This window comes from Petaurus breviceps, unplaced genomic scaffold (genome assembly GCF_028583685.1).
Source record: "Petaurus breviceps papuanus isolate PSGF00001 unplaced genomic scaffold, PetGlider_PUasm1.0 174, whole genome shotgun sequence".
In the NCBI taxonomy this organism is placed as follows: domain Eukaryota; kingdom Metazoa; phylum Chordata; class Mammalia; order Diprotodontia; family Petauridae; genus Petaurus; species Petaurus breviceps.
In genome coordinates, this window is record NW_027185761.1 from 75,105,974 (window position 1) to 75,120,708 (window position 14,735).

General features: G+C 46.0%; 1 protein-coding gene across 1 annotated transcript in view; it reads right to left on the reverse strand.

Moving 5' to 3' along the window:
• DLEC1 (DLEC1 cilia and flagella associated protein) overlaps positions 1–14,735 on the reverse strand; it is a 92,196-nt gene that overhangs the window by 42,132 nt on the left and 35,329 nt on the right. Inside the window, exons 20-24 of the mRNA XM_069084586.1 lie at positions 9,921–10,089; positions 9,442–9,535; positions 7,604–7,734; positions 6,953–7,111; positions 5,948–6,087 (exon numbers count right to left, since the gene is read on the reverse strand). Coding sequence (XP_068940687.1) covers positions 5,948–6,087; positions 6,953–7,111; positions 7,604–7,734; positions 9,442–9,535; positions 9,921–10,089 — 693 coding nt within the window. The remainder of the gene's footprint in view (positions 1–5,947; positions 6,088–6,952; positions 7,112–7,603; positions 7,735–9,441; positions 9,536–9,920; positions 10,090–14,735) is intronic.

Here is a 14,735-nt window from a genome sequence, read left to right on the forward strand (position 1 = left end):
AGAGACAGAGACAGAGACAGAGGCAGGAAGGATGGAGAGAAATAGGGGAAAGGAAGGTGGGTAAGAGATAGAGAAGGGGGGAGAGGAAAAGGATGAGGGTGAGAGACACAGAGAAAAGGAGAGAAGGAGGAGGAGAGAAGATGGGGAGAGACAGAGAGTTGGAGAGAGAAGGAGGAGTGAGAATGATCACATACTTTATAGGGAGGAGAGGCTCAGGAGAGAACCCTGGGGACACCTACAGTCAGGAAGAAAGAGAACCTGACCAGAGCAAAACCCAGGGAGGAGAAAGGATCCCAAGGAAAGATGTGGTCAGCAGGGGAAAAGGCTGCAGAGAGACCAAGAGGAATGAGGAGGGGAAAGGATCATTCATTGGGTTTAACAATGAAGAGATCACTGAAGTAAATCAGAGGAAGAGATGTGGAGCTCGGCCTACAGCACAGCACTAGAGTGTCTGATAAACCCAAAGATCTCCGGGAAAAATAGAAAGCATCTGGCAGAAACCTGGTTTACATCAACATCTCCCAACACATATCAAGAGAAGCTTCAAATGGATCCATGACTTAGATATAAGCAGTTACCTCTTAACCAAACTAGAGGAATGACAAATAATGTCCTTTTAATCAGTGGATACTTCCCAACTATACGGGGGATAGAGAGGATCTCAGGGGAAAGAAGAACAAGTTCAATTGTATAACATTTCAAAGTTTTTGCACAAACAAAATCAATGCAGCTGAAATTAGAAAGGAGGTCAAGATGGCAGAGTAGAAACAGGACTTCCGTGGGCTCCTGCTTCCACCTCCTCCAATTAATGTAAAAAAATGACTCTAAACAAACTTTGGAGCTACAGAACCCACAAAATGACATAGAGACGCTAACCTTCCGATGAAGAAAGTCCAGCGGGCTGGCAGGAAGGGGCCAGCTCAGTGCTCTGGGAGCTGAGCCAAGCCCTGTGCAAGCCCAAGGTTTTAGCCACAGGGCAGCCACAACCTGCCACCGACTGGAGGGACTTCAGATCACCAGCAGCTGTGGCAGTTTCCAGAATTATCAACCCATAGATGCTAAGGACAAAGTGAGAGGTCAGTGCAGTGTGGACTTTGGGACCTGGGAGTTTGGGAGTGTGGCCTGGCTTTTGCCCCCTGGGTGAGAAGCTGCTGAGGCACTGCGGCTGTGCAGCCACTGCCACGTGGCTGCTTCAAAGCTTTGGGCCTGCAGATTGTAGGAGGACCAAGCAACCAGTCTGAAGGCTAATCACTCTTGCTTTAACCTGCTTGGATCTGAATCACTGTCTGGGGTGGAGGTCCTGGGGTGTATGACCAGTGTGCCAGAGCGTGTGGAGGCTTCTGAGAGGGCAGCCAACTAATAGATCCAGAAGCTGAGAAAACCCCAGAAATTTGGGACAAAGCTCCCCCCTCTGGTAGCAGAGTTCTACTTTGGCAAAAAGCTCAAAAGTCAAGTAATTGAGTAGCAACATGAGCAAGCGAGGGAAGCAAGGCAAGCATAGTGGCCCAACTTTGGATTCCTTTTTTGGGAACAAAAAGGATCGGGCATGGAACAGGAGGAAGACAGAACTCCTGTACCAGAAGCTTCCATCAAAAGAATAAGCTGCTTACAGGCCATAGAGAAGCTTAAGAAGGATTTTGAAAACCAAATAAGAGAAGTAGAGGAAAAATTGGGAAGAGAAATGAGAATGATGCAAGAAAATTATGAAAGGAGAGCCAACAACCTGACTGAAGAAAATAACACCTTAAAATATGACTAACTCAAATGGCAAAAGAGGCTCAAAAAGCCAATGAGGAGAAGAATGCCTTAAAAAGCCAAATTTGCCTGATGGAAAAAGAATCTCAAAAGCTTGCTGAAGAGAATCATTCCTTCAGAATTAGATCAGAGAAAATGGAAGCTAGTGACTTTATGAGAAATCAAGATACCATAAAACAGATCCAAACACATGAAAAAATAGAAGGCAATGTGAAATATCTCATTGGAAAAACCACTGACCTGGAAAATAGATCCAGGAGAGATCATTTAAAAATTATTGGACTACCTGAAAGCCATGATCAGGGGAAGAACCTAGAAATCATGCTTCAAGAAATTCTCCAGGAAAATTGCCCTGATGTTTTAGAACCAGAGGACAAAATAGAGGTTGAAAGAATCCACCCATCACATCCTGAAAAAGATCCCAAAAAGAAAACTAGGAATATTATAGCCAGGTTCCAGAGTTCCCAGATCAAGGACACAATATTATAAGCAGCCAGGAAGAAACAATTAAATATTGTGGAAACACAATCAGGATAACACAGGATGTGGCAGCTTCTACACTGAGGAATCAAAGGGCTTGGAATATCATATTCTGGAGGTCAAAGGAGCTGGGATTAAAACCAAGAATCACCTATCCAGCAAAACTGAGTATCATGTTTCAGGGGAAAATATGGTCATTAAATGGAATTAAGCATTCTTGATGAAAAAACCAGAGTTGAATAGAAAATTTGACATTCAGATATAAGAAGCAAGAGAAGCATGAGAGGGTAAACAGGAAAAAGAAATCATAAAGAACTTATCAAAGTTGAAATATTAACATTCGTACATGGAAAAATGATAATTGTAACTTATGAAGCTTTTCTCAGTATGAGAATAGTTGAAGGGAATAGAAATGTGTATATACATATATATGTCTATATAGGAGAGTTTATGGGTATATGCATACATATGTGAGTGTGTATATATGTGTACAGGTATACATAGATAGAGGGCACAGGACCAGTTGAATAGGAAGGGATGATACTTAAAAGGTGAAATTAAGAGGTAAGAGAGGAATATAATGAGAGGAGATGGGGAGAGACAGAATGGGCTAAACTATCTCATATAGAAGAGGTAAGGGAAAATTGTTACAATGGAGGGGAAGAACAGCAAGGCAAAAGGGAATGTGTCAACCTTACTCTCATTGAATTTGGCTTAGGGAGGGAATGACACACACAGTAAATAGGGTATCTCACCCTACAGGAGAGTAGGGGGGAAGGGATGAGAGGGGGGATGATGGAAGGGAGGGCAGGCTGGGGAGAGGGAAGTTGGAAGCACCCACTTTTGAAAAGGAACAGGATAAAAGTAGAGAATAGAACAAGTCGGGGGTGGGATAGGATGGAGGGAAATATAGTCAATCTTTCACAATATATCTACTATGGAAATGTTTTGCATAGCTACAAATGTACCACCTATATTGAATTGCTTGTCTTCCCAGTGAGGGTGGGTGACGAGGGAGGTAGGGAAAGAATCTGGAATTCAAAGGTTTAAAATCAAATTAAAAAAAATATATATATGTATATATATAATTATTATTTTACATGTAATTGGGAAATAAGATATACAGGCACTGGGGCATAGAGATCCACTGTGCCCTACTGGAAAGTCAGAGGGGAGATGGGGGAATATATGGGAGAAAGCAGATTGGGGGAGGGAATATTCAGTGGGATCACTGTTTTGGGGTGGTGGGTAGGGGAAAAATGGAGAGAAAATTTATAACTTAAAATCTTGTGGAAATGAATGATGTAAACTAAAAGATAAGAAAAGGTATAAGAAAAGAAAATTAGAAAGGAAATAGTTAACTGGGGAAATATTTGAAGCAAGTTTCTTTGATAAAGGTCTCATTTCTAAGATGTATAACTGGCTTAAATTGATAAGAATAAGAACCATTCCCTAGCTGATACATGGTCAAAGGATACAGATAGAAGTTTTCAAAGGAAGAAATCTCAGCTATCAACAATCATATGCAAATATGCTCCAAATCACTAATAATTGGAGAAATGTAAATTAAAATAGCTCTGAGCTTATATCTCATGTCGACATGATTAGAAAAGGTGACAGAAGAGGAAAGTTCCAAATGTTGGAGGGGCTGCACTAAGGCACTCGCGGTGAAACTCTGAATGGCTCTCCAAGTCACTAAGCGCTGCACATTGTCACCCAGCAATACCACTGCCATATTCTCCAGGTGATCAAAGAAAGAGGAAAAGGACCCCTCTCCACAAAAATACTCACAGCTGTTCTTGTAGTGGCAAAGAAGGAGTGGTAAGAAGGTGCCTATCAATTTGTTCAGTTGTAAGAGATGCTGCAGAGGATGGCTTCACTTTACCTAAGAAGACTTCCATCACCTGATGCAGAATGAAGCACAGGGAACTGGGAGAATGGTCTGTACAGTGACTACAATATCATAAAGAAACTCAGCTTTGAAGATGTAAGAGCACTCAGTGGGCCTGTGAGGAGGCACGCTGCCTGGCTCCAGAGAGCGGGCAGCCTCAAGATTAGAGTGAGGCACACACTTTTGGAGAAGGCGAATGAAGGAATGTCTTTTTCTTGACTATGTCTGTTTGTTTCATAAGTTTTTTTTCTTTCTTGTCTTTCTTCCAATGGGGGACAGGAGTTGGAAGGGAGAGAGGTGGGCTAGGGATTGGCTGACACCAAAAAAGAAAGGACAGAGAGAAAAGAGGGGGACCATGAAGCATTTTTAAGTGCTCAGAAAAGAGCGCACACCAGTGGGGCAGCTTTGAAAGTCACCTGCTGAGTGGTTATTACTTACAAGCTTCTCTTTCTGTTCTACCCTACATGCGAAAATGCCAGTGTTGGTTGGTGCTTGTGAAGTTGAGAATACAAAAAGAACTTAATCAAGAGATTGTCTGGGGAGCTGATGAAGTCGCCCAGGAAATGAAAGAAGAATTTAGCAAGCCGTCTGCCTTGAGTGGTGGAGATGGGAGTCAGATGGCAGCAAGGGGCAGCTGAGGAGGAGAGGTGGCCAGTGTAGACAACCTTTGTCTTTTTTTAAATTTAGTGTTTTATTTATCCACAAGCACGTATAAAACAATTTTAAACATTTGTTATTAAAACTCTGAGTTCCAAATTCTCTCCCTCCCTCCCCACCCCTCTCAGGGAGAAGGCAAGCAAGTGGATCTAGGTCATACATGTCTATAGACAACTTTTTCCTAGGAGTTTGGTGTAAAAGGGGGGAGAACTACAGATTGATAACTTCAGGTGGGGGAGGCTCAGTAAAATTTTTTTTAAAGAATAAAAGTCAGGCAGATTTAAAGGCAGCAGGGACAGAGCTGGTAGATAAGACGGCTGAAAATGAGGGGGAGGGGGATCACTGAAGAGGTGAGCATGGGTTCGAGGGCACAAGTGAAGAGTTAGAATCGGGAAGGAGATGGGAACCAAATCTGAGGGAGCTGGGTTACTATGAAGGGTGGGCCAGGGAGGAGGAGCCAGTCTGTGCCCTGCTTTGTCTCGGCACGGGTCCAGGTGAAGTCCCCTACTGAGGGGGAGGGAGAGGGCCAGTTGGGATGGCACTGGGGGGCCCTAGGGACATGGAGTCCAGGCAGAGAAGGCTATGAGCAGAGACACATTTCATTTTCTCCCCCCCCTCCAACACCTCGGCCAGGTTTTCCTACACAGAAGGGACTTGGCAAACGTCAGCCAAATGCACCAATGGATGGGCTCTGGTCCCAACCATGGATGTGTTAGGTAGGTTGTGGCACCTTTTTTAGGAATGTTCAAATCCCCTTGTGCACACCTTCAGTTTAAACGGTATCCCACTCACTGTTCTCAGAAACAACAGAGCCCAAGCTCGGGAGCTGTATGAAAGAACCCATGGCCTCTTGGCATCTTTGAAAGAGAGCCTGTTCCCAGGAAAGAACAGCTTGAAAAAAAGCCTTGTTGGTGCCAGGGTAGCACCACACAGACAGACGGATGGACAGACAGATGCTTTGTACAGCGTTGTTTCTGAGTTGTGTTCCCCCCCCATTAGACTGGGAGTCTCCAGATGGCAGGGACTGTCTCTTGCCTCTTTTTGTCCCCCCCAGCACTTGGCACAGGGCCTGGCACACAGTAGGTGCTTAATACATGTGTCCTGATGGATGACTGATGGAGTGAGGTGTAGCAGGGCTCCTGCATTGGTGGCTCGAGGCCCTACCTGGGTTCTCCATTTTCCACCTGCATCTCTAGGACTGTCTGGAGGCTTTGGCAGCATTTAGCTTCAAAGGTAACGGTCACTCGGAGCTGCCCCAGAGGAGGAATGTGGCCCCGGTGGGGCTCAATGAAGAAGGGAGAGAGCTGGGGAGGAAGAACACAGAGGGATGGCTCAGAAGGCACTTTCCAGGCTGATGGCTAGAGGGCTGAATGGGTGCAGCGTCAGGGCCAGATGGGAATGGGCCAGCAGCACATCTGCAGGGGAACTGCAAATGAACACTGGCCTCATGGCATTTGTGTTTATTTCGCTAAATGTTTCCCAATGACATTTGCATCTGGTCTAGGAGATGTGCTGCTGTTGGCCTCAGTCTGCCTTAAGAGGACTCGAGGAGGAGGAGGGGGAGAAGGGAGGAGACAGATCAGGGCTGGAGGAGAGGAGGAGACCCTTAGGCTCCTGGGGGAGGACACAGAGGTGTCCCGGGGTGGGGGCTGGATGGTGAAGGGCCTCAGGCTCCCTGGAGAGACAGATCAGGTGGAGGCAGCAGCTCTAGGAGCAGGGCAGTGGTCGGGCCCTCTTCAGCCTTCCCTGGAGGGTAATGCTCAGGTCTGGGTCCCATAGCTGTAGGACCACCCAGATAGGCTGCCAGGCCGGGGAGGCACCTGGAGGCCATGGCATCTGAGGGCTAGTTGAAGGATCTGGGTGTGGCACTCCAGGCTTCAGTGACACAAGTGACTTTGAGGCTTGGGGCCCAGTGACTATAAGAACAGTGGGGGCATCGATAGAAACCCGAGAATGAGGGAGAAAGCCTGGTTTGAGGAAGGGGAGGAAAGCTCATTTGGAGAGGCGGAGTATGAGGTGCCAAGGGGGTCTTGAGTCCATATTTTTTTAGCCAGGGGAGCTCAGTCTAGGGTGGAGCCCTGGCATCTCTTCTAGGGGAGGAGAATGCCATGGAGAGCAGCAGGCTTGGAGGCCCAGGCTGCAGAGGGCGTGGAGCCACGGGGAGCTCACTCTTTCCTTCCTTTCCTCGAGGCACGCTGGGCTCTCTTGCATCTTCCAATGTGCTGGAAGCTGGCTCGTGTTCTGAATGTTTATAAAGCCGATCGCTTTCTTCCCCAATCGAACCAGACCAAAGTGCAGGGCTGAGACATCGATGTTAAGTGTTGGTCCCTAAGGCACCAAAAAAAGACCCTTCCCATGTCCTTCCTGCCACTCTTTTTGCAAATTCTCAATAGTGTTTGCTGCCTGCTGGGGGTTCCCTTTACCCTGATCCTGACCCCACCGAGGGTCAATGGCACAGGGATAAGATGGGAATGACCAACTGCAGCCCTCCCAGCAAGATGGAGCACGAGCACCTGCCCTGTCGCTACCTGGCATTGGCCAACTCTGGCTTGCTCTCTGCTGCACCGTTAGGGCTTCTGGGCTTTCGCACGGGCATGCAGACCATGCAGCTCAACTTCATTACAGACATTGTGTCCCTTAAATAGAATGTGAGCCCCTTGGGAGCAAGGCTTGGCACACAGCAAGAAGTCAATAAATGCTTTTTTGTCCTTCCGTCCATCCCTGTTGCCCCCTTTGTAGAGCAGCTCTAAAAGGCCAAGGGTCTTCCATGGAAGCAGAAACAGGCTTCCTCCCCTGGCCGGGGCTTGTGCACATCCTTACCTTGAAGGCAGCCTCGATGTGCAGCACCACAGGTACAGGAGAGCGGTCAATTTTACACAGCAGCTCCTGGCTCGTCACTCCAGGAGCACCTCCAGTGAAATTCAGTTCAAATTCACCCTTTTCATTAGGTTCTAGGAAAAGAAAAGAAGGCCAGGTCACACATTCCAGAGTGTTCCAATTCAGGGCATCAGAGGCAGGCCCCAAGAGTCACGTGCATTAGCTGGAGGCGACAGTGAGCCCCACCTCGAGGAGGGCTTTGCCTCTGGCCCCACTGACACCCACCATATGGGGCCATGCCGAGCACCCACCTTCTGCTTGTGCCTCGGATCCCATTTCCCTCTTATATTCCTTGAGCATCTAATTTCTCCCCTTATTATAGTGAGGTCCCCCTCATCCTCCCCCCCACAAAGCCCACTCTCTGCCTCTTCTTGTCTTTCTCCTCTCCCCCACTCTTTCCCTGTGCCCCTGCCCCTTTTCACTCACTCTTTCTCCCTCTTCTCATTTTCAGAGCCAAGCTTCTTCCTCTGCCTTATCCCTCTCTCCACTGCCTTACTATCAGGCTTCCATCCATAGTCTTCTCCACCGGCTTAACACTGGCCTCCTTTCCTTGTGAAAGCCCCTGCCCCCAGCACCTCTTGGTTCTCCCCCTTCTCTGAGCACTCCTCTCAGAGCCTAGGTCCCCCAGGCTCCCTGCTCAGCCCTCCCCTTTTTCTTGTCTCACAGCCCTATTCCAACGAGTGGACAATGCCCCAGCTGACAGGCAGAGGCCCCATTTCTTTTCTTTTGCCTTTTGGAGGGCAATTGGGGTTAAGTAACTTGCCCAAGGTTACACGGCTAGTTTGTGTGTGTGCGTGCATGTGTGAAGTGTCTGAGGCTGGAACCAAACTCAGGTCTTCCTGACTCCGGGGCCGGTGCTTTACTCACTGTGCCACCTAGCCACCCTCGAGGCCCCATTTCTGGTGCTTCTCCCTCCTGCTGTGCCAGGCTGGCCCTCTGGGCGTCCAGTCCTGTGACTCTGCTTCTAGAACATCTCTGCTACCTGTCTCCTCTTTACTGGCCTTGGCTTAGAAGAGTCTCCTGATTGGAAGTCTCCGCTCCTCTCCCTGACTGGAGAGCTCCTCCCACATCCTCCCACCAGGCCTTCCTCGGACCCCCTCATCCACCTTCGGGTGCGCTTTAGGGGGCATCTTCTTCTCCTCTTAGACTGGGAATCCCTCGGGGGCAGGGGCTGTCTTTTGCCTTTTTCTCTGTATCCCCAGGGCTTAGCGCTGTGCCTAGAACACAGTAGGTGCTTCATAAATGCTTGAGCCAAGCCGACCTAGCTGTTCTTCCCCATACTTGACATTCTCTCTCTCCCTTCGGTGCCTTTGTGCCCTAGACCTAGAACGTTTTCTTTCCACACCTCGTCTCTAGAACTCCCGGCTTCCTTTAAGGCTCAGCTCAAGAGACGTTTCCTTCCAAGGGCCTCTCTACTCAAGCCTCAGACCCTACCCTTGATCCTACTGTTACTGTGTATAATCAGTATTGGTTTCTGTCTGTAGGATTATCCTCAAAGTCAAGGACCCTCCCACGCCTGTATTCCTATCCCCAGCATCCAGCACGGTGCCTGCCCGAGACATCCTACAGGTTTAGTACATGCTTCCTGATGAAAAACGTTCTTCCTCTCTTCAAATTCCCACGCACTTCCTTATCTATGCACCGGTGTGTCCCCCAGGAGAACCTCAGCTCCTCAAGGGCTGGGGGCCTTTCCTCTGTGGTTCCCTCTCCAGTCCAGCACTCAGGGCCTCTTATGCACATGTGGGTACAACGACTCGCCTGCTGCCACAAAACCACATTACCTATGACCCCAGTGTAGGGTTCCACTTCGACGATGTGGCAGTCACTGATTTTCCCCCACGTGTACTGAATGGCAGATTTGCTGTTGTTCCACATCTAAGAGACAAGGAAACCCTCAGTTTGGCTTGGGAAAGTCCCAGCCCCCAAGGAACCATGTGTGCCCAATCCCAAGTTTTCAGAATCTCCTGTGACTATCTTCCACAAGGGTCCTTGGGCTTGGGACAGACTCTCTCAGGATGGCCCCCAGCTCAGCTCCAGTGTGAACCCAAAGATCCAAAGGGCAGCAGCTGAGAGCTGATGCTCCCATGTCCTCTGAGGCTGACTCTGGGAGGGCCACGAGAGCTGGGGTCTGATTCCCTAGGGCCATGTCAGGCACACAGTGGACCCGAGACCTGGGTGGTTTTGGGGTAAAGGGAGGCCCTCAGAAGGAGCTGGTGGAGGAGGCCCCACCCCATCCACTCCATGACTGAGAAGGTCCCACCTTGAAGTGCGTCTTCACATTCACTCCGATGTAGTTTTCTCCTGGGATGATAATGGCATACGGTTCCAGGAGAATCTGGAAGGGTTCGACAGAACCTTTCACCTCGATTTCCAGGGCAATGATGTCATCCATGGCACAAGGTAATTCATGCACATTCTCGTTCTCTAGACTGTGCCAAAACAGAGAGTCTGAACCATCTCACCCACAGTGGCCTTTTTCTCAGATGCTCAGTCTGGACACTGCTTCCACCTTAACACTTTCCCTGAGCTTTTCTTCAGTGTCAGAAGCTTCTCTCTGGGCCCCACCACTAAGTGCGTAGCACATACAGAAGCTCCCACAGACTCCAAGACAGCCAGAGAAGCTCTTTATGAGGCAGCAAAGAACTGGAAACAAAAGAAGTTCCCATAGACTGGGAAAAGAGCCTCAGATCACGGCAGAAGAACCTAATGGAACAGCCCCACACCATGAGAAGCAAAGCCTATGAGGACTTCTGAGAAGTTTGGGAAGACTAGCAAAGCGAAGCATGCAGAACCAGGGAAACAAGACACAACGCAACTGAAAGAACAAGGGAACTGGCCAGGTATAATTCTCAGAACCAAGGCTCTCCCAGAGAGGTGGCCCCTTGCTCCCTCTGTAAGTGTGGGGGCTCTGAGGCTTGAACAGGAGGGGTGAACAGGAGGACCCAAGCAGGAGTATATATTGAACCAGGAAACAAGGCTGGTGGGCTGTAAACTAGCTCGATGACACCCATCAAAAAGTCATTGAACCTTTTGACCCACAGATATCAATACTAGGTCTATGTGCCAAAGAGATCAAAGAAAGAGGACAAGGACCTGTATGTCTACACATATTTATAGAAACACTTGTGGTCTAAAAGAATCAGAAACCGAGGGGCTGCCCATCAATTGGAGACTGACTGAATAAGTTGTGGTATATAAACGCAATGTGTTGCAAGAAGTGATGAAGGGGAGTGGGTGGCTAGGTGGCACACTGAATAGAGCACCGGCCCTGGAGTCAGGAGGACCTGAGTTAAAATCTGGCCTCAGACACTTAACACTTACTAGCCATGTGACCTTGGGCAAGTCACTTAACCCCAATTGCCCTGCCTTCCCCCCCTTCAAAAGGCAAAAAAAAAAAAAACCATCACAATCCACATCACTGGTGGAACTTGCCACCTGAGGCTTTTTCCATGAAGTTCTACAACCAGGGACCAGATCCTCCTGAGTCAGGTGCTCAAGTTTCTACACTGTTGGGAAAGCTACAGCTATGTTTGCTTGTCTTCCTGTCTGTGTTTAAGTGTGACTGGTTGGCAATAAGAGACAATAGAAAACCCAGGAATTTCTCCTATGGTATCAATGCTTCTTGGGGCAATACTGAACCCTTGGAAAATTTTTTTTCTTCAAGGGGGGCTCCTAGTTTTTGTGAGAGGGCTTTGTGGATTACTGAACCCATGGAGAAATATTTCTTCCTGGCAGTAGAGGAGCTCTGGTCCTCGTCAGGAAAGTGAACCATTTTCAAAGGGATTGGAAACCTCTGGAAGGCTTGGAAACCAGGGATCTTCTCAGTCTTAAAGAGGGGGACACAAAAAATTAAAGCAAATATATACACATACATACGTACATATGCATACATACATACATACACAGATACACACATACACACATATATCCCGGAATTTGACCTAAATAGGGGATTTTCCTTTGTATTCACTAATTTTATTTAATATCTTTCTTTGGGTCTGTCTTGTCATGTTATGCATTTGTTAACTTTTTCTTGGGGCTTGGCTAACTGAAAAAAAAATTTTCCCTTCAAAAGAATCTCTGTCTCTCTCTCTGATTCTGGCCAAGTAAGGGAGACAGACAAAACACAGATAAGAGGGAGTCTCTATTTTCAAGATTAAATTTATATTTAAACTGTAAATTCTCTACTATAAATTTCTAAATTATAGGTTGAATTTTTCTTAAATGCTGAAATGTTTTAGTGAGTTTTAACTTTCTCCAGAATTTGTTTGAAGGGTGCCGAGCCAAGATGGCAGAGTAAAAGTAGGAATTTGCTTGAGCTCTCATTACAACAACCTCCTATACCTGTAAAAAAATGACTCTAAACAAATTTTAGAGCTACAGAACCCACAAAGTGACAGAGGGAAACAAATCTCCCACTGAAGACAGCCTGGCAGGCTGACAGGGTCTATCACACCCAGGCTCAGAGCCAAGCACAGTCCCACAGGAGCCATACTGGCCCAGACTCATGGCCCGGACCAGCCAAAGCAGACCTCAGGAGAGTGAATCACTGGTAGCTGTGGTGGTTTTCTGACTTCTCAACCCACAAATGCCAAAGATAAAGTAAAAGGTCAGTGGGGAACCCTGTTAGAGCTGGGTGGGAGAAGAGTATGGTCAGGTCCCTGTCCCCGGGGCAGTAGAGGTGGTGATGGTGTGGGGGCTGCAGCTGCTGCCCCATGGCTGTCTCTGGAGCTCCTGGCCTGCAGATTGTAGGGGGACCAAGCAACCATTCAGAGGGTAATTGCTCTTGCTTTGACCTGCTTGGATCTGGGTCACTGTCTTGGGCGGTGGTTCTGGGGTGAGGAACACTAGTGTGCCAGAGCTTGTGGTGGCTGTAGAGAGGGTGCCCTCTTCATAGCTCTGACAACAGCTCTGACACAACTGTGAAAACCCCCAGAAATTTGGGACACAGCAACTCTGAAAGCAGAGTTCTACCCTGGCAAAGAGCTCAAAAGTCAAGTAATTGGCTCAAGATGAGCAAACAAAGGAAGCACAATCAGACCATAGAACCTTTTTTGGGGGGAAAAAGAGGATCAAAACATAGAACCAGAAGAAGACAACAAAATCAAAACTCCTACATCAAAAGCCTCCAAGAAAATATGAGCTGGTTATAGGCCATGGAGGAGCTCAAGAAGGATTGTGAAAATCAAGTAAGAGAAGTGGAGGAAAAAGTGGGAAGAGAAATGAGAATGATGCAATAAAATCATGAAAAACAAGTCAATAGCCTGACTGAAGAAAATAACACCTTAAAAATAGACTAACTCCAATGGCAAAAGAGGCCCAAAAAGCCAATGAGGAGAAGAATGCCTTAAAAAGCCAAAAGCCAAATTGCCCAGATAGAAAAGGAATTTCAAAAACTCACTGAAGAGAATAATTCCTTCAAAATTAGATTGGAGCAAATGGAAGCTAATGACTTTATGAGAAATCATAATAATAAATCATAAAAAAATCATAAAACAGATCCAAATAAATGAAAAAATAGAAGGCTATGTGAAATATCTCATTGGAAACACCACTAACCTGGAAAATTGATCCTGGAGAGAAATTTAAAAATTATTGGACCACCTGAAAGCCATGATCAAAAAAAGAGCCTAGAAATCATCCTTCAAGAAATTCTCAAGGACAATTGTCCTGATATTCTAGAACCAGAAGGCAAAATAGAAGTTGAAAGAATTCACCAATCACCTCTTGAAAAAGATCCCAAAGAGAAAAGTGCTAGGAATATTATAGCCAAATTCCAGAGTTTCCACATCACAGATAAAATATTACAAGCAATCAGGAAGAAATAATTTGAGTATTGTGGAAACACAATCAGAATAACACAAGATCTAGAAGCTTCTACATTAAGGGATAGAAGGGCTTGGAATATGATATTTCAGAGGTCAAAGGAGCTAGGATTAAAACCAAGAATCACCTACCCAGCAAAACTGAATGTAATACTTCAGGGGAAAACATGGATATTCAATGAAATAGAGGACTTTAAAGTATTTTTAATAAATTTTTTGAAGTAGAAAAAAGAAGAATTAAAAACCTTGAAAGTTACAATGAAAATAGTACTTAGATCTCTTATCCCTCTTTACCTGCAGAGTGACAGATTTGACTGTTTTACAGCTAAGAGATGAAGGTCATTCCACTGATTAGAAAGAAGCTCATTTGAAAATGTATGAGCATAGAAAGTTATTATGGTGACAGGGAAGATCAAGACACAAACTCAGAAGAGGACAACGATGTCAAACCATCTACGGCAAAACCCCAAAGAAAAACAGGAAGGGGTCTCAAGCTCAGAAAGAACTCATGGAAGAGTTTTAAAGAGAGCTTAAAAATCATATGAGAGAGATAGAAGAAAAATTGGGAAAAGAAATAAGAGTGATGCAAGAGAACTTGGAAAACAGAAAACAGATTGGAAAGAGAAAACAACTAGATAAAAAGTAGAATTGGACAAATGGAAAAGGATATACAAAAATCCACTGAAGAAAACAACTCCTTTAAAATTACAATTGGCCAAATAGAAAAGAAAGTAAAAAAGCTAATTGAGGAAAATAACTCCTTAAAAGTTAGAATTGGGCAAGTGGAAGCTAATGACTCTATGAGACATCAAAAATCAATCAAATTCAAAAGAATGAAGAAATTGAAGAAAATGTAAAATACCTCATGGGAAAAACAACTGGCCTGGAAAACAGATCCAGCAGAGAAAATGTCAGAATAACTGGACTACCTGAAAGCCATGATCAGAAGGAGGACCTGAAAATAATCTTTCAACAAATTATCAAGGAAAACTGCTCAATATCCTGGAAACAGAGGGCAAGTAGGCATTGAACAAATTCACTGATCACCTCAGGAAAGAGATCCCAAAATAAAGACTCCAAGGAACATTATAGACAAAATTCAGATCAGGTCAAGGAAAAAATGCTTTAAGTGTTCAGAAAAAAACAATTCAAATATCAGGGAGTCACAATTAGGATTACACAGGACTTAGCAGCTACAAAATTAAAGGATCAAAGGTCATGGAACATGATATTCCAGAAGGCAAAGGAGC